The sequence below is a fragment of the Anas platyrhynchos genome, chromosome 18 (genome assembly GCF_047663525.1).
Source record: "Anas platyrhynchos isolate ZD024472 breed Pekin duck chromosome 18, IASCAAS_PekinDuck_T2T, whole genome shotgun sequence".
Taxonomy (NCBI): Eukaryota; Metazoa; Chordata; class Aves; order Anseriformes; family Anatidae; genus Anas; species Anas platyrhynchos.
This window is the reverse complement of record NC_092604.1, coordinates 4,559,348-4,578,676: the sequence shown is the minus strand read 5'-3', so window position 1 is coordinate 4,578,676 and position 19,329 is coordinate 4,559,348. Positions and strand designations below refer to the sequence as shown.

The 19,329-nt window shown below is 53.7% G+C and overlaps 1 protein-coding gene across 2 annotated transcripts; it reads right to left on the bottom strand.

Moving 5' to 3' along the window:
* Window positions 1–1,022: 1,022 nt before the first annotated feature.
* On the bottom strand, window positions 1,023–18,936 carry TPRN (taperin). Of its 2 annotated transcripts, none has more exons than XM_027470954.3 (4): window positions 16,654–18,936; window positions 3,210–3,390; window positions 2,620–2,750; window positions 1,023–2,253 (listed from the first exon to the last, which is right to left on the bottom strand). In XM_027470954.3, the coding sequence occupies exons 1-4, from the start codon at window positions 18,877–18,879 to the stop codon at window positions 2,191–2,193; spliced, it is 2,601 nt and encodes an 866-aa protein (XP_027326755.3). In that variant the 5' UTR covers window positions 18,880–18,936; the 3' UTR covers window positions 1,023–2,190. The 2 variants fall into 2 exon arrangements, with proteins under 2 accessions (XP_027326755.3, XP_038021064.2); XM_038165136.2 differs by having other exon boundaries at window positions 2,620–2,747.
* Between the last annotated feature and the right edge of the window lie 393 nt (window positions 18,937–19,329).

Here is a 19,329-nt window from a genome sequence, read left to right as displayed (position 1 = left end):
ACTAGGAGAGAAGAGAGGTCAGCAGTACACCAGAGCACCATGGGCCCCTCTTGAGATGCACGCTGCGCTCTCAGGCCTCCACTGAGCCTGTCCTAACTAGAGAAGGTGCAGGCACTGCTCACTGAGATCAGCACACAAAGTACCAGAGCAGCATTTCAGTCAGCTGAAGTCAGTGAAGCAACCTGGAAGATATTGTTCACTTTGTTGATCCACAGCAGAATGAAGCCAGGACTAGTTCAGACAGCTTGTCCCTAACTTAAACTGCAAGCAGCTTTTGCTTCACCACTTGCAGTTTTGTTAGGCTGCAGCTCTAGAGACAGGACTGCTGTAAGGCCATGGCCTGAGCTTTCTACATTACAAGATGCTCACTGGGACCTTTTCTACTAGAAAAAATGTGCAGAATGTTTTCCTCCCTGTTCACCTTTGGCCCTGTGCGCAGCTACTGGCTGTGGGCACTGCTCAGTGTTCACGTTTCTGATAGCTTAGTCTTCCCTTAAATCACCAACAGTCCCAGCATCTTGCTTTTTAAGTGTTTCATTACTGGGAAAAGACTTCAGCACATGGGATTCACTGTTCTTTCCACTGTCTTTCTGCCATTTCTAGATAGTTTTAAAAGGACATGTCTTAGAAGTGCAAGGAGGAGAAACGTGCTCCTTTGCCCCTCCAGCCAACATTTAACAAACTGGTATCTCATTCTTATGGATTATCTTTCCTGAAATACACAGGCACCCAGGGCAGATGAAGAGGAGAACAGGCAGAAGTAGGTATGGCCTAACACTTATCCTCAACTGTATTTTTCAGCAGAACAAACTTCCTCCTGCTGCTGCTACAATATACACCAAAATGAGTGCAAGGTATCCAGAACATTTTCAGTTCTTAGATCGGTATCAGCTTGACATTCATTGTCTATATATAATAGACAAACCAATAAAAGCATCAAATGTAGAAGATGCCAGCCTGGTCCTTTAGACAGAGCCACATGCTGGGGTACCACTCATTTCACCAAGCCCAAAGAGGCCGTATCTATTCCAACCGCATCTTTTAATCTCAGAAGTACAAATCACATTAGCAGCAGTGTTCAGTCTTTTCCAGAGTGCAATCTTGACCCTGAGTTTACAGTAGTAGAGAATTTAAATGGAAGAGTCTAGCAGATTTCTTTGCATATTGGCTGCATTAAACATTTACAATGGAACTATAAAAACGCTAGAAAAAAAATCATATTCCTTGTTCAAGTTCTGCAGAAGAAAGGAGTGAAACAGCCCTTCTGTGCTTTGCATAGAGAAGCAGAGTGAGCATGGCAAGAAGCAAGTCTCCCCACCAAGACAAATAAATCGTGGACCTGGCCTCATTAGATTCTGGAACGAAATAAGAGGAACTGGCAAACAAGCACGATTAGCAATTATTAGAGACTGGACAGCAGAGGCAGTTACGGAGAGATCAAAGCTATGGCCAATGTTTGGGAATCTTTCAAGAGGCTCAAGCCAAGCTAGACTGGGCGCTTCTTTACAGATCAGTGCAAAAGTGACACCTAAAACTAAAAGCATTTATTCCCCTTCCCATCCCTCACATTCAGCTTCCTTCACAAGAACGTAACTGGCACATAAATTCCATGACAGCTCAGGGAAACTAGACCCAGAAACATTTTGGGAACAAAACATGAACCTTCAACAGTTCTCCAAGCTGACACCCACTGTAATCCCACTGTCACATCACAACCCCTTCTGTGAATCCAGCTACCTGCCCAGATATTCCCAGTGCTCAACCTTCAGAACTGTTCTCTCGTTAGGGACCCCAGTAAGGAAGTGTTACAAAAGCTGTCCAGACCCCATACAATGCTTGGATGAGCAGACTCAGGTAAGTACTAAGAGAATCTGCATCCATCCTGTATTACAGGTGGGTTCTTAAGAGGCTTGTCTAATCGACAGCTGATCTTGAACAAGGAATATGCAAGGCCACAGGTAGAGTAAGTCATATGCCCTAAAAGTAGTAGTTAGGTCCCAGAATCCAGTGCAAATATTCTCCATAGACACCCAATGGCATCTAGTCCACCCTTGGCATCAGAATCCTCTGAAAACTTGCGATGAGGGAGGGACCCAGAAGCTTTTTTCTGTGGTGCTTGCATGGAGTCTCGGGAGATGCACTGACGGGTTCTGTCCAGCAGCTGCTGCTGCAGGCTACAGGATGAAGCGATCAGAAGTACAGGGCAGGCTCACTGCTGAAGTCGGAGAGTCCGCCCTTCTCCGCTGGGGTGAGCTGTGGAGAAAGCAGAGTCGAAACGGAGACATCATCAAATCTAGAGCAAGTGAGTATCCACACCTCTGGGTGGTGCAGGCTGCACTGGCACCTTGCCCGGGGCTAACGAGCACATTTAATTCCCCTCCAAAAGTGCCCTGCAGTACAAAGCGTGCCAGCTGCCTTAAGACTTCCTCACACACAGGGAGAGGCAGGGCTGCTGGGGGCGGTGGAAGCTTGTGTTGATCTCTGCTTCCCCTGCCCAGCGAGGTGTGCCACGCAGGTGTTCAGGGGAAGGCACGTCCTGTCCCACCCGCTGCACAGACTAATCCAAGAGCCAGATAAGAGTGGGACAGGACAAAGCCACAACCTGCTTTGAAGTCTCACCATGACTTGGTTCCCATGGGAGTCAGCTTCCTTCAGGAGGGGTCTCTCGGAAGCAGGCATCTCCTCGTACTTCTGCTCCTGCCACTCGCTGAACTTCACAGAGTGCTTTGGGGTGTAGCTGGATAGATCTGCTGGAAGGACAAAGCTTACATGAGCACTTCTCACCACTCCAAAAGGAAGAAGGGTCAGGATCCTGGCCATGGACAGGACTGAAGCTGTGCCTCTGCAGGATGGGCAAGGAACTTGTTCCTTTTGCAGGTAAAAGCCCATACAATGCTCTTTCTAGGGGCTGTCAGCTCCCTAGCAGACATCACGGCACCACCTACCCCTCTCAGTTAACCTAGCAAGGAGCATGAAGCGTATTTTTAAGTTTGGGACAACACATAGCATCTCAGGCAAGAGAAGTCTGGGAGTTCCCTGATCTGGTTCAAGCCCTGTCCCCACTAAGCCCCAATTCTGCTGTCAGCTGGCAGAAGATCACTTCCATGAACATTTCCAGCTGCATGGAGCACCATAATGGGCTGTAGGAAACATAAACAGTGGCAGACACCACCAATAACCCCACGATGCCAACAGAGCACCTCGCTCACCTGAGTTAGGTGTACTGGGATGCAAAGTGCTATTTGGGCGTGGAATGTGAAAGGTGCAAGGCTTGTCCTCCTCTGTTTCAGAAGCGTGTCCTTCCTCTTCGTCCTCTTCTTCTGCCAGTGAGCTCTCTGACGGATACTCAAACATGGTCTGCAAACTTGTCTCGTTGAAGGAGATCTTCATCTAGACAACAGCAAAAAAGAACTATTAACAAAGCAGCATGAGAAACCACTGATGCCCAGTTTTTTTCTGGCAACGACCACCTCCCATCCCAGGGCTTTGCCCTACAGCAAGGAAGCCATCGCGTCTTCCCACACCTCTCCCCACGTGCCTTGCAGAACCTCGTACCGCACTGACAGAAACCACAAAGGCAGATGGCCAAACAGATGGGACAGAGTCAGGAGGCTCAGAGGTGCTCCGGTGTTTTGTCCCAGCACACACCTTGCCACCACCTAACATCGTGATGCCAGCAGCCAGGAGCTGCCAGCACGTCCCTCAGGAGGACATGACAAGGAGAGGAGAGCATCCTCACATGCTCTTGTTGAAAAGGTGGCATCTCTAATGCCTGCCGACTCGTTTGTGTACCCATGCTCTAGGCAATAGAAACATCAGTGATTAGGGCCACATTTTTGGGAGGATATCACGGCAAAAAAACTATTTATGGTAGATTTAAAAAAAAAGAATTAACACCAGAAGTAAGAAGATAGAAGCAGCTAAGGGAAGGACAGTAACAGGTGGTATTAGAGAGCAAAAATACTGGACAAATGGGAGGTCCCTAAGGTTCTGTTTCAAAACTGGTTTTATTAAATTTCTCACTAGTGACCTTTGTGCAATAACTGAGAGACTGAGAAATGAAGATGACTCCAACATGCAACCTGGCTGAGGGAAAAAACAGAATTTCATGGGTCATTCAGAAGACCAGACAGCAAGAACCCTACGCATGGGATGATGTTTGAGACCAGCCCTTGCTCTGAGAGCCTGCTCAGGATTTTAAATTCATCACCTGTGAATAACTGAGAACATTCTGAATTGGTTACAGGACTGTAATCATCATTAGGATGCTGCTTAACTAAACCTGGAATGAAGCAAAGAATTTCCACTGGAAACTGGGACTGCCCGGCTCCAACCTCCCTCTAACACACAGCAGGAAGCAGGAGGCAGTGATCAGAGCCCCCTCCTCTCCTCCAGGCTGAGCAGAACGGCTTCCTCAGCTTCACGCCCAAGCCCTTGGTGGCCTCTGAAGGACTTGCTCCAGTTTCTCAACATCTTCCCTGCAGTGGGAAGGCCAAACCCAGACACAGTACCTGCAGATGTGGTCTTCCAAATCCAAAGCAAAAGCTGAGGGCAGGGATTGTTCACCTGCTGCTTTACCTGTCCTAATCATTACCTACACTCCTGCTTAGAAGACCTGGTTACAATTCATCATTCTTGAACAAGTGGAGATGAAATTCAGCCCGTTCATGCCAGCAGAAATAAAGGTTGAGAAAAAGCATAATGGCTCTTTGTAAGTGCACCAAAAAAATAAACACCAAGGAGCAGAGAAGAACTGCTGATGCCAGCATACAACACAGACAAACAAGGAGGATAAGCTTGCTTATTTTAAGCCAAAAATAAGGAAGTATCTAGCCAACTCGGATCAAGGTTCAGGACCAGCTGCCTAAAAGGGTGCTGAGATCCCTTTACTTATAACTGCATTTAAAATTGAGCTAATAGGGTTATGAACAGAATTAACAGACACAGTTGCTTGTGACAGGCAGTAGGAACCAGTTGATTCAAAAGATTTCTTCTGATTCTGTGTAATGACCAGAAGGAAGAAAGTACAGCACATCTGCCCCACGTGCCGTATTTGCAGTTTCCTTCACGTACAAAATACACAAGAGGTCAAGAAACAGCACGCGGCCCTAAGCAGCTTTCAGGGAACCTCACACCACGCGTGCTGCTCAGACACAAATACTTCTTGCAGCAGCCACCTCGGCATCTCCTTCGCCTGGTGCAACCCTGGTGCCACTGCGTGCCCTGCTCAGGCCGAGCGCACGACTGCAGGGGTGGGAGCCTGCGGACACAGCAGAGCGGGCTGCTACGTTGTGCTGCTCTGCCCGAGCCCAGGACGTGCCCCGGGCACAGGCTGCCTCCTTTCCCCACACCCCAGGAGAAGGGGATGGAAGCAGAGGGCAGCCAGCTGCCTCACCCCACTCCCTGCCCCGGCCGCTTTAGCTGTCCCCAGGTGACACGGGGCGCGATTACAGTTCTGAGAAAAGGGAGTGCAGTACAACAGCCCTGAAGATCAGAGCACCCTGGCTGCTGTTTGCTGAATTTCTTACCCCTGCTGCTGCCCTAGATGCTCCCTGACCCGAGCCAGGCAGCGAGAGCTCACAATGTGGCCTCTGTGCTCCAAGGGCTGCGAGGACGGCAGTGCCCTGTGCTCCTGGACGCTGCGGGGCCACCCCAGGACCAGGCACAGCACTGCCAGCGTGTGCTGCAGGGCAACGCATGGCTAAGCACGGCAAGCAAAGGGGACAGGACAGATCAACCTGGTTTTTCAAATTTAAGCTTAGGAGGCACAAATAAGTTTTCCTGGGTTTCTGCTAGCAGAAGGAAATCTCTAAGAAAAATGACTTTGAGACCAATTTAGACCAAAGCTGTGCGTAGAGCAAGGGGAGAAAACTGCCCCACCCAGGGAGCGAAGCCAGGGCAGGAGCAGGAAGGAGCAGCAGTCACCAGGGGATCCCCGGCAGCGCCCAAGGCCGCATGCCACAGCCCAGCCCGAATCGGAGCAGCCCTGCTTGGTTCGCCCGCGGCCACGCTGGGTGAGCTGCAGGAGGCTCCGTGCTTGCCGGGTCCCTGCCGCAGAGGAGCCACAACGCTGTAGGAGGCAACGCTGAAGTTATTCAAAATGAAAAGTAATCGCTGCCTGCAGTGGTGCCAGCCCCACGCATCAGGGCCCGAGGGAGGGCTCGTACCCTGAGGGTTTGCTGCTTCAGCAAGCGCTCCCCGAGGCAGCACAGCCTGCAAGAAGGCTGACAGCAGCACGAGTGCACCACGGTGCAGCCCCCCTAACACTGCGCTGGCCCGCCCCGTGCTGGCATCCCAAGCCCTGCACCCAAAGGCGAGGCACCAAGGAGCAGGAAGGGCCCAGCAGCTCTCGAGGACGCGCCCAGGCAAAGCAAACAGTGGGGGAACAACCGTCCGCTGGCACGGGGTCGGACTCCAGCACCACTGCCTTCCCCGCTCCTGCGCGCCGCCCCGGGGACACACGTTCACCTCTGCCCATGCAGAGGGAGAACCGAGAGGAAAGGGCCCCAGAACCAGGAACAGCCCCGTAGAGAGCCAGCCAGGGCAGCGCAGAGCTGCTCAGTGTAGCCAGGAAAGGATGGAGATGACTTATTAAGGGAAAACAAGAGGAAATGAAACATGGTTATATGGTTGCCTCAAAAAGCCTCTAAGCAGCAAGGAGCAGAGCTGAGCAGTCAGAACTGCACGTAAGGAGCATGGGCTGGGTTGGCCCCAGAAGCACCTAGAAATAAATAAATCAGAAACCCAGTAATGGCACAGTCAGAGGCCAGGCAGCCCCTTGCGAGACCATGCAGACTTTTACAGAAACACAAGAGGTGACGGGGTCATTTTCTTGAGAAGAAAAATGCGTCCCAGAAGAGCCAAGCATGCTGGAGCCCCGTCGGAGGAGCCGGCTCGCGGCGTCTCGGCGCAGCTCCCCCGCCTCTGCTGCATCAGCAGCCGCCAGCTGCAGAAAGGACAAACTCTGCACCCTTCAGCTGTGGATGTTTGCAGGGATTAATCAGTATTTGCTCAACTGAATGCTTTGCGCAGAACCGTGTCGCATAACCAGAGTTCAACCCCACGCCGTGTATCTATAGAGGAACAGTCCGCCCGGCCATCAGGGCCACGCTGGGAAGAACGAAGCAGGTTTTTCAGGGAATATCGTGTGGCTCAGCCACCAGATTCTTGTTGCCATAGCAAAAATCATTTATTTATTTGCTAGGATTTGAGCAGTAATGAGTAATAGAGTACCCAGGAAAGGGAAGCCAGGGTAAACATTGCCCAACAAGCCTAAATCTGGGTAGTTGCACGTAGCTTAGGAAAACAAAAAGGAAAAAAAAAAAAAGGCAAGCTTGCTTCAGGAGATGCTGTCAGGACCCAGTCTGCATCCAGACCAACAGCAAAAGCACCCCCACGTACAGAAACAGAACAGAAATAAAAATAGCCACTTTACAGGAACCTGCTACACGAACAATGAAGGTTGGCAGACACCAAGGTGGGAAAGTCTGCGCGCCTCTGCAGCTGATGAAAGGGCACACACCAGGTGGCTTCTCACAACCCACAGATATCACAGCAAATCTCCACAGCAAACCATGGGGCTAATCTGCATCATTAGCTCCAGAAGCAAATTCTTTCTTGTGGCTTTTCTCCACCCATTAGCACGCTCACTTCTGGGCAGGTGTGGCAGAGCCAAGGCAGTGTCAGTGCAGGGTGTTTTACGCCTTGTGAACAGGAATGTCTTTGGAAATTCATATCCTTGTCTTTAAAAAAGAAATTTGTTCTAGTCATTAAAAAAAAAAAAAAATCACCCTCTTCTTTAACCATGTTCCAGCAAGTGAGGGTCCATGTATGGCCTCCCCTGACGTAGGAACCGTGATAGGGCAGCAGCTGCTGCGTGGTGACAGGAGGGACATGGCAATGTTTCAGTGACGTGGTGATGCTACCCAAGCATTTGTAAGACACCAACACTTGCATAGCATCAGGAATCAAGAGCTGCTCTTTTCAGGTACTAACTTCCCTCTAACCATTCTCTCTCTGAGCAGCGTGATCATGAAATGACAGAATTAGGGACTGCACCGTCTCCTACAGCCCTAGGATGTGCATGGGCTGCCAACAAGCTGCTGGGTGTGATTTATGGCAGCTGGTTTAGCAGCTTTTCACGCCTGGTCAACCAAATGCCTCCTCCTTTCTCAGCAACACCAGCAGGAGGGTTTCGGTTGATACCTGCTGGGAGCATGGACAATTCAGCGTGATTACAAAAGAGCGAGTGACTAAAACCTCAAACAGGCATGAATAAAATCAGTGTTTTGAAGGAAAAAAACACTTTGCATTTCTGTACAGCCTTACATTGAGTTTTGTTTGACTACACTTTCAAACATTTGTTTGACTACACTGGTAGTCAGAGATTTGGCCAACGAAACGAGCACAAGACATCGCTCCAGAGACCTGAGGCTGCAAAAGCAGACAGCTGGGTGTGCATCAGGAAACCTGCTGATATGCAGCACCCCACGGAGATCCACAAGAGCTGTCACCAGCCAGGCAGCAAAGCTCCCGATGCACCAAGACCCATTCGGGCTGTAATGCAGGACATCCTCCACGCTCCATGCTGCCATGGGGGGCACTGGGCAAGTACAAATAACTGCCTGCAAGTCTGGAAACAGAGGGCAGAAGTAGACATTTCACAGCAGACAGAGATCCCCAAAGGGTTTTCCCTGGGCTTTCCATCTGACCCAGCCCGAGCATTCTCGCAGATCAGCAAATTTAGCAGGAGGTGGCGGCGGCCCAAAGCTGCACCCTCTGCAGGGGCTTCAGTCGTGACCTGCACTCAGTGATCTCCCACCTGATGCACTTCTCTCTCTACAACTTTTAGATAAAGGATGTGTTAGCAATGAGCTTATCAATGTGCCTGTACGCGACCTGAAACAGGGTTATGTGTCAGCTCAGGTTGTTGAATAACTCCAGGCACAAAATCTATGCATGGCAGCCTGGAACAGTACCCTGGGGGCTGCAAAATACAGGCCAGCTTTTCAGTAGCATCAGCATATTAAAAAGGCATTGGCTGTCATTTGGGAGAAGATAAAGAGCTTTCCTTGACACAAGACAAAAGGGTTTTTCCTTGACAGATGTGCCTAAGGATGGGGGAGATGCAAGATTTGGTTCCTCTATCAGATTAACCCCATGCTGCTATGGCTGATGCACCCTAAACACACTCAAAAATTGTAGCTGGTTCTGTTCTGCCACTCTGTACAAACCAAAGAGCTCTGTTGGATGCTCCACCTTAGGTTCACTTGATCATGCTTTTCTGAGAAGTGTTTTGTAAGAGCAACACTGAGTCCTCCTCAACAATTAACTGCATAACAGAGCTAGTTACTGAATAGAGATGGAAACACTAAAGATTTACAGCAGTAGCACATCAGTGCAGTGCTGTGTTGCTGGCAAAGGAGTGATTGCCTCCAGGACTGCATCCCAGCTCCCAAGCCACAGGGTAAAACAAGAAAGTCTCCATTTACAAGGCAACCCACAAAGCCAGCTCTGTGTAATCAATATGCTGAAGCACATGGTAGATAGGAGCAATGCATGGAGATTCGAAATATTAAACTCCTTGTACAAGACACGGGGAAGTTTCAAATTCCTGATGAGAAGGGACAGGGTAGGGACAGTCCCAGAGAGCATGGCAGGGCAGACAGCTCTTGGTTAACTCTTCCCTCGACAGGTCAGCCAAGAAGAGACCCCAGCGCCCAACCACCCGCCGGGCAGCCGCGTCCAAGCCTGACGTGGCACAAAGCAGCCATTCAGCAAAGGATCCCTTCATTCCTTCACACATCTGCAGACAGAGGAGCCAGAGCCCTCGACAGCTTAACAAGCAATTCAGCTCTTACTTAGCCTGTAAGAATCGGGCAACTCTCTCCCTGTATACGGCACCGGTCTCGTCTGAATGCACAAAGAGAGCAGGCACTAACACGAAGCAATCAGTGCCAAGGCTTGGTGTCTTCACGAGCACTGTGCGAGAGGCACAGCAGAGGATCCTGCTCCAGAGGCAGCTCCGAGGCGATGCAGACAGCCTGTGGCTACAAAGCGGGGCAGTGTTGGGAGAGGCCACCCACAAACATTTCTGTGCAGCCCTGCCTGACCAGCGTGGCCCGAACAAACGTTTCTGTTTCTGGGGAAGTGAACCTTCTCCAGCTGGAATGGGTCAGAGGGAGCATCATTTTCCAGGAATACAGAGAAGTCGGGAACAGAAGTAACTCCCACCCTTGCAAGGAGCTTATTCCAGACTTCAGGCCCAAAGGCTCCATGTATATGCTGCACGTCAGAGTTCACACCTCTCTTGCCCTCTGTCTGTACTACAACATGCAAAAGACGCTTCCTGGAAGAGACATGACTAAGTGCAGCAAGTTCACCGTGGGGCTTACAGATGTGTCCTCACACCTGTGTTTTCACTAGCTGCAAGCTATGCAATTTCCCTAAGCACACAAGCATTTTGCTCTCATACCGTCTTTGAGATGTTTTCCTTCAGCTTACTCATAGTCCATCAGATGCTGGTGAAACAGCAGATCCCTGCCAAATTCCCAGGATCAGCTGAAGGGCACTTCTCAGAAAACATCAGCACAGAGTTCCTTCAGTCCAGATCTTCCCAGGAAGTTTACAGAAGTTTCTCGGTATGACACAGACACTTCACGTGACTTCCTACACAAACCATCCAGACGGAGATAACGGGACAGCCTCACGGCATACCCAGTCGCTAGAAGAGCCTGGCTTTGGAACTGGCTTTAGGATGGCACAGGTTTTCCTTGGCAGAAGAGTGCTGAAGAGGGCAGCCGCACAACCCCGGGGTGCCCAGAGGTGGAGGAGGTGCTGCTGCAGCTCCCACTGAGATTTCCTTTACTGCCACAGAGGCTGGAAACTTGACGTTTTCTTTTCTGCAGCCACTTCCCACACAGCAGCTGACAGGCAGGACTTCTCCCCTCGTTGGTCTGAGCGTGTGCTCCCTACCCTTTCTCAGGAACACCATGACCACATGCTGGAAAAAACAGAGTGCGTGGGGGGAACCCAAACCCAAGACAAGCTGAATACTTGAGATAGAGGGAAATTACAAACTATCTCCCATCTGGTGCATAGATTGAGGAAACCGATTAAGATAACGTTAGCCGTAATCCACATGATCAGAACTCAGAGCACAGAGTGCTCCAAATCTCCTCTCGAGCTCTGGGGCCAGACTAAGCCCTGGGCACGTCCTACCCAGCTTCAAAGGCAGGCTCCTCTCTTATTTGCGTAAGAGTTTCTATTTTAGCTCTTCGGTCCCATTCATCAGGCTGCGGGCAGTGGCAGGAGATGGAAGGAAGAGCACTGCGGGAATTTGGGAGCAGCTCAGGCTGTTGCTGCTGCACGGGGCAAAGCCTGGGAGTGGCAAGGCCACAGAGAACCTCGAGCTGCAGAAACTTTCCCACTACTGAGAGGAGATAAACATGACTCATCTGCTCTGCCAGTGCTTTGGTACAGCACAGTACCAGCACTTGAAGGAGCTGGCAGGCAGCAAGGAAACAGAAAGAAGAACATACCTCCCCACCAATTTCCTCAGGTCCAGCTTGTGAGGTGGTTTAGACTACAACCACAGCGAGATCCTACAGTCTTCAGCCATCACCATCATAGTCTAAAATCAGCAGAATTAGAAAAAGGCAGGGAAGTAGCACCGTCCTGGTATCCTGCTCAGATCTGACCGCTGCTGGAAACCATCTCCACGCGGGAGGGACCACGTCTGATCATCCGAGACATGTATTTTCTGAGCAGCACTTGTGACTGCTGACCTCATTTGCCAAAAATTCAATACATTCATGTCAGATACATACTGCAGTCCCTCCTTAAAGGCAGCAGATGTATTTCCATGACAAAGTGCAGTCACGAGACAGAAAATGGCAAGGTACAGGCTCTCCAAGAAGTTCAACAAGACAAATCTTCAACCCGAGCCCTCCAGAACACAGAGAGGGAATCTGCCAGGTTTTTGCAGACAGATTTCTGTTTCCACCACCGGGCTAATTTACTTGTGCTATACCTTGCGAAAAATACTGCAGGCAGTCACTAGTATTGAGATTCCACACTGTACAGACCTGCTCCAAACAGGTTTGGGCAACAGCTTGCAGTGTTCATCCCTGCCAGCATCTTGAGCCTACATCTGGTTCTCACAGGAGACCATCTCCAGCAGAAGTGAGCAGATGGAAAGCTACAGAGCAAGAAGTGCAGCAGGTTAGACCAACAAAACTGCTGCCCAATCCTGTCCATGCTGAAAAGCTGAGGGGTGTTTGCAGTAGTTTTTCAACAGACACTCAAGTGGGCATTTGCAAGCCACATTCAAGTTTTAAGCTGCTCAAAATGTTAGAAAATTGACCGTGCTAAAGCGGACATAAACTGGAAAACTCCATCTTCAAAGACAATTTTGCAGAGAAGCAGGGAGGCGTTAGGTTCCAGTTGTTTGGATCCCCCTAACCTTGTTCTTGTAAGCCCTATCAATACAAAGCTACAGCTCACCTCCCAGCAGTCAGCAAACAGCCAGCCAACAAGCAAAAAGTATTAACACCATCACCAATCTGATGCCTGTGGGCTCTCAAGCCCTGTTACTTACAGCATTTGGGTTGCCTGGCTTACAAGTCACCTTTCCTGCAGGATCCTCAAGAGGTACCAAGGTCCTGGAGAGGGCAAACAAACTGATGGGTGATGCACTTGAGGAGTGACAAGACCTAAGGAAGGAGCAGAGTCTGGACAACCTCTCTATGCACAGGACCTTCACGACAGAATCCAAGCTCCATTGGGTTGAGAGTGTGAAGCCTGGGGACTGACAACCACCCCTCAGCACCCCACTGGCTCGGCAGCTGGTAGTTCTTCCCCATCGCTCGCTCCAACACGCCAGTCACATGTTCTACAGAAACTCAGATTTCTGTCATGCCGACAACCCTACGTACGTTATTTTGACAGGTAACCAAACAAAGATTGGTTCTCGTTAGCTCATCCAAGCCAGATTTTATCTGCTGAGGTCCAACAGATCCACATCCTGCAGCAAAGCCTTCCCTTCCTCCCGGGGCTGCCGTGCTCCCCTGGGACTGCTGCCAGGCTGAGATTTCTTTATTTCTTCTGTGATAGCAGAGGATGAAGACAAGCGCTGAACAGAGGTCACCAGCCGCGCTCTGCATCCTCTCTCCCATCCCCTGTTTAGAACACGGGTCAGCAGGTCTCCTTCCACCCCTGCACACGTATCCTGTCCTCACCGGCAGAGCTCAGCCAGCCTCTTCCAGCGACCGCCCAGCGCTCCGCTGGAGCCCAAACATATCCGTTCAGGGCAGCGAACGTTCGCCTGGTTTTCCAACTGAAGCCACACCTCTCGCTGTACCTGAACCACACTGCGAGGTCTCTTCAAATAGTCATGGAGCTGAAGGGCCTTGCCGTGGCTGCAGGAGGACAAGAGCTCAAACTCCCTGCCCATACGGGCAGCCCACTCCCCGCTATGAGCGCCACCGGGGCTCTGCCCTCCTCCTGCTCGTCTCGGCCATGGCCCATCTCACACAACCCCATGTTCACCACCACAGCCCTCAGGGAATGCCTGTCCCACCACGGCAACTCAAAGTGCCTACACAGAAGAGCTGGGAAAATTTTATTTTTCCCCCTAACACAGCCATAGCATTTCTCTCTACCCTTCACCAGCTCCGTATCAAGCTGGGGATGACAGCTCCAGCCCCAAAACAAACAGCTGCTTCGCATACTTGAAGTGTCTGGAAGGAGCAATAAAGCTGTTTTCCAAAAGACCTTGAACACCAGCAGCAAGAAGGCAGCGTCCTTCAGGCCACAGCCAAGCCAGGAGCAGGACTTGGCCCTGCAGCAGCCGCCGTGCCCCCGAGAGCCGGGGCTGGAGCTGCCGGCACGCAGCCCCCAGCAGCGCTCAGCCCACTCAGCCCAGCCCCAGCACACCAGAGCACCCCCAGGGACATGGACAGAGCCAGCCCCATATCACTGGCACCTTGGTGGCCCCATGAAGGGCTCGGATGGCTGACCGGGAGGCCGAATTTCAGCATTTTAAGAAAAACATAATTTATGTTTCCCTGAAGGATCAGCGTCCCTGCTGACACACCACCAGCCCCAAGGCCTGCCCACCCCCAGGCCGCGGCACTCCCAGGCCGCTGTTTGTTTTGCCCCCATTCCTCCCACACCCCAGCAAGTGGATGAAGATTTTCAAGTAACCAAAGTCTCACTGAACACTGCTTTGCTGGCACACACAGACCTGCCAGCAAACCCCCAGCTGGATTCAGACGTGAAGCTGCTGAGGCAGGGGGCGGCTGTGCCCAGGGAGAGCAGCCCTGGAAGGCCCCGGGCACCTCGTGCCAAAGCCAGCAGCAGGAGCGATGTTGATTTTACCAAACCACAGCTTCCAGCTCGCAGAAGGCTTTGCTTCTGCCCAATCCAGGCCAAAACCAAGTTTCTGCAAACCCCAGCCTATCTTTAAACAGAGTCCTCGGTTTTGGCTGGTTGCCTTGACGACACAGCAATCTCTTGGGAAGAAACCAAGGAATGTGGTCTAGTTCGAGCTGCTTCCTTTTCAGGCATCAACATGCAGCCTGATTATCCAGAGTAAAAGCCACAAACATCCTCTAGGTTACGAGTAAACAGAAATCTTTCCATTTGCTACTGCATCTTCTAAGTCCTGCCTACAAAGTCAAACAACATCCCACGCTTGCCACCTCTAGTGAGGGGAAATGAACAGAGAGAAAACCCCGGTGCTTCTCCCACTGCATCGCCACGTTTTACCCAGAAACTTAAGTCTCTTTGCTTCTCCTTAGGCTGGACCTTATTTACTGAAGGGCTTACCCATTTATGTCAGCCTCAAACTCTGCAGCATAACAGGCAGTTCACTCCTTGCCTTTAATCTCTCTTTCACCAGGAGGCAGCTCTTTCCACGAGCTCTCCCGCAGGACAGCCCCTGCACACGAGTCAGTGCTCACCACACTCCATTTTCAAAATGCCTGCAGAGGGGCACAGTTCATGCCATTACACTGATAAGAACAGAGGCAGAGAAGCTCCGTGACCCGCCCGACACCCCACAAATCCAGCACTCAGCAGACAAAACAGCTGTCAATTTTCTTACAAGATGTTAATTTTCTTACAAGCAAGGCTATTTGCTGCTCCAGCAGCAGCGTCCAGCACAAAGCAATCAGCTCCTCTGGCAGCATCATGAGTTGAGCACATCTCAGAGTTCGCCCTGCAGGGTTTCCTCTGTATTTTCTGCTCCATCCTCAGAGTACCCATAACTGTAACGCATCTTGATATTTTCACAGTTTATACCATGCATGTCACACAGGATTTGGTGTAAATCCTACTAATGCCCCAAACTGAACAGAGCAGAGCCAAGGAAACAGCTGGAAGCAGTGGCAGCGTGGAGGTGTTTAGGAAGCAGAACAACTCCAGCCTGATTACGAACTTGCCTGCAGGAGACAATGAAAAACTGCAGAAGCACTTAGCAAAAATCCACACCTGTGCAGATTTGCCTATTCTGATGCAAGGCTCTCGTGCTTCAGATTTGCCACCTGCCTTAGTCATGATCAGATTAATATACACAGTGTGCTCCTACGAAGGAACTTAATAACATTAAGCCAAGAGAAATAGCACTTGCTGCCTCATTTCCAAATGAGATGCATCCTATTCAAAGGATTTCCTTGAATTATAATGCTCAGTGCCTCAGGCACCCATGTGGATTCAGTCCATCAAATATTTAGTTGAATTTAGGTAACGGAATGTCAAACAGCACTTCCCGCTATGGAAAAACATGTCACGCCGCAAGCCTAGAAATCGGGATTTGTAGTGACACGATGCCTATGCTGCCTGTCAGCACGGTGTGCTGCTTTCTGAGCAGAACGATTCACGCCTACTTCTTCAGTTCAGCAAAATAACCCGCTCTTTCAACATGCCTGTGTCTTGATCGCATCCAGACACATTTCATCATGCCACACAAAGTTTAATTCCCAATTTAAGGCTCCCAAGAATCTAAACTAGATCCCAAGCACTGAGAAAACCCGGCATTTGCTCCAAAGAAACTTGGAGCACTTGAAGTCTCCTGGCTCTTCAGAGAAGAGCAGCAACCACACATAAGCAGACAGGTGGTATAATCATATCAAGAGGAGTTAAGTTGTTGCTGATCTCTTTCTGCCTAATAGAGACCTAATTCTTGAGCCTCTATCAATAGATCACTAATCTGGGGAAGACGCCAACATCATGCTGCCCACTGCACTCTGTAACAAGGCAGTGATCAGAGGGACTTCAACACATGAGCAAAAACAGAGTGATGGACAGTCTGCAGCTATTAAACCATGCAGCTCCTCTCAATTTGCTGAATACCAGAAATATCTCCCTTTCCGTTATCATACCTCCAAGCAGTAATAGTAAGCAGCCCTGTGGTTATCATAGGTGACATCCCACTCCAACTTACTCAGTGGGACAGCGCCAACCCTGCTCCCCACAGGCATGCCTTTGGCTCTCAAAAGGAGCAGAGCACAAAGCTTGCTGCTCATCTCCCCACCCAGCAGCTCACAGGACTGATTAAGCTACAAACAAAGCGCTTGCCAAAAGCCAAGCCAAAAGCAGTAGGAAGCTACTTTTGGCCTCCCTGTTCAGAGCAGAGGCACCCAAGGCAGTTACCTTCTTGCGGCGGGAGCCTGTCTTGCTCATGCAGGACCTCTCCAGGGACAGGTACCCACCGATCACTTCGATCTCGTTGACGGTGGGGTAGCGCTTTTTATGGGACAACCCCACCTGGGGCCCATCGACATTCTCCACAGCTTTGCCTTTTCCTTTGCTTTCTTCTTCTTCCTCCTCTTCTTCCCGCTGAAGCCTTCCACCAGCATCAGTAAGAGTCTGCGGCCCCGAGGCAACGGGCTTCCTTTTGGGCACGACAGTGAAGGTGTTGCCTCCCCTCTGATGGAGACCAGGGGAGGCAGAGTGAGGTCTGTAGAGGGGCACAGAGGAAAACTCCATCTCCAGGTCAGGGCCAGCTCCTCCAGGCTGATCTGCCAAGTTCCCAGTCCTCGTGGCCAAGTTGACCCTGGGGGAGAGCTCCCCGCTGTCTGGCTCCACAATGTCATCGATGTAAGTCACAGGTACCAACGGATCCAGAGGCGCCGGCAGGGAAGCGACAGGCTCTTCCTGCTCCGGAGCGGAAACCCTTGAGGGCTCTTTCTGTACCTTCTGCTGCGGGGACGGCGGCGGCCTCGCTCCCGTGCTCTGTGCCACGGGCAGAGCCGGGCCGCCCTCCCGTCGGGGCACGAAGACGAAGGAGTTGCGCGAATTCAGGCGCAGCTTGGCCAGGGCCTGCGCTTGCAGGTCGTGGGCAGGGATGGCAGCCAAGTCGGGCTTTGGGGCCGGGAGGATCTCAAAGGAGCCCCCAGCCCGGGGGGCAGACGCAGAGAGCGGCTGGGTGGCACTGGGGGCCAGACTGGCACTGGGTGGGGGCGACACAGCCGCTTCGGCCTCCTCCGGCTTTGGCCTCCTGGCATTGGCAGCGCTGGTGGATGGCACTGTCGGCCCCTTGGGCGGCATGCTCCGGCCGGTGGGCTCAGGAACTCGGTCAACGGGCTTGGGGACACGGCCGGGGGGCTCAGGAACATGATCAATAGGCTTGGGGACACGGCCGGGGGGCTCGGGGACACGGTCGATGGGCTTGGGGACATGGCTGGGGGGCTCGGGGACATGGTCGATGGGCTTGGGGATACGGCCGGGGGGCTCAGGGACATGGCCAGCTGGCTCGGGGACACGGCCGGTGGGGGGCTGACCCCGTGGGGTCACAGTGAAGGAGTTGGAGCCAATCTTGTGGAGGAAGCAGTTGGCCTGGGGAGCCGCGGCCTTGGGGACACCCTGGGGGGCGAGTGGGACCGCCTGGGGGGCCGCAGCCCTGGGGGACACCGGGGCCGCCTGGGGAGCCGGGGGCTGGGGGGCGGCTGCCCGGGGGGACGCCGGGGGCAGGGGGGGCGCCGGCAGCGGCTGGGGGGTGGCGGCCCGGGGGGGGATCGGCAAGGGCAGGGGGGAGCCCGGTGCCGCCGGCGGGGGTCCCGGTCCCGTCTTCGGCGCCGAGGCTCGGGGGGAGCCCGGTCCCTTCGGGGGAGCCGCGGCCCGGGGGGAGCCCGGCCCCGGCGGGGGGGAACCCGGCCCGGCCCGGGGGGGGGCGGCGGCGGCGGCGGGCCCGGGCAGCGCCTCCCCGCCCCGGCGGCGCCGTCCCCGCGGTCGCTGCCCGAACTTCTCCAGGAGGCGGCTGACGGTGCCCGGCTCGGCCGCCTCAGGCGTCTCGGCCGCCTCGTAGATGAAGACCTGCTCGGCGCGGATCTCGGCGAGCGCGGCGCCCTGGCGGGCCAGCAGCTCCCGCAGCGGGTCCGGGCGGCGCCCTGGCGGGGAGGAGGACGAGGACGAGGAGGAGGCGGCGGCGGCCGGCTCCCGGCGGCGTCCCGGCAGCGAGTCCCCGTCGGCGAAGCAGGAGGCGGCGGCGGCGTCGGGCTGCGACTCGATGATGAGGATGTTGTCGGCGCGGATGGTGCGGATGCCCGGCACGGCGCTGTACAGCTCCAGCAGCTGCTGCAGCGGCCGCGCCGCCTCGGGGCCGTGCCCGGGCAGCCCCTGCCGCAGCCGCCGCCGCTCGCTCTCCAGCCGCATGAAGGGGTTCTCCCGGAGCGGGCCCAGGCTCTCGGCCACCACCAGCCGCTCGCCCATCGCCGCCGCCGCCGCCGAGCCCCGCGCCGCCTGCCCGGCCGGGGGCTCCGCCTCGCCGCCGGCCGCCCCGGCCAGCTTGGCCCGCTTGCGCTCCAGGATCTCCCGCTTCCAGGCGGGCTGAGCCCGCGGCCCGGCCCCGAGCGGCGGCGGCGGCTCCGCGCTGCTCATGGCGGCGGCACAGGGGGCACTGCCGCGCCGCGGCCGCCGCCTCCGCCCGCCGCACCTGGGCAGGCCCCGCCGCCGGCCGCGGAGCCGCCCCCGGGGCCGCCCTCGGCGGGGCGGAGCGGGGCGAGCGGCCCCGAGGGCGGGGAGGGTGCCATGGCCGCCGGAGGGCACGGCTGCCCCCTGAGGCAGCCCCGGGCGTGAGGGCCGGGGTCGCGCAAAACGCGGAGAGGGGGCCGCGGGAGCTGTGGTGTGGCCGTGGCATCGTGGAGATGGAGAGCCCGAGAGTCGGGGCTGCGACCCCCAAGCCATCCAAAAACACTGTGGTCCCACCAAGTTGGCCCCAAAGTTTGTTTTCAGCAAGGGCAGCGTGCCCTGCGCAGAGGGGAAGGGGCTCAGCACCCAGCTGAGGTCTCTGCCCACCAAAGCCTCGCACCCGCTCACAGCGGGACAGCC

What these genes read in the sequence shown, in the direction of transcription:
- TPRN (XM_027470954.3), bottom strand. Translation starts at nt 18,879, where the DNA reads ATGAGCAGCGCGGAGCCGCCGCCGCCGCTCGGGGCCGGGCCGCGGGCT. An exon ending in CAGGCTCCCGCCGCAAGAAG is followed by an intron (nt 3,391 to 16,653) that starts GTAACTGCCTTG and finishes GCTGTTGTCTAG; the next exon opens with ATGAAGATCTCCTTCAACGA. An exon ending in CCCATGGGAACCAAGTCATG is followed by an intron (nt 2,254 to 2,619) that starts GTGAGACTTCAA and finishes CTTTCTCCACAG; the next exon opens with CTCACCCCAGCGGAGAAGGG.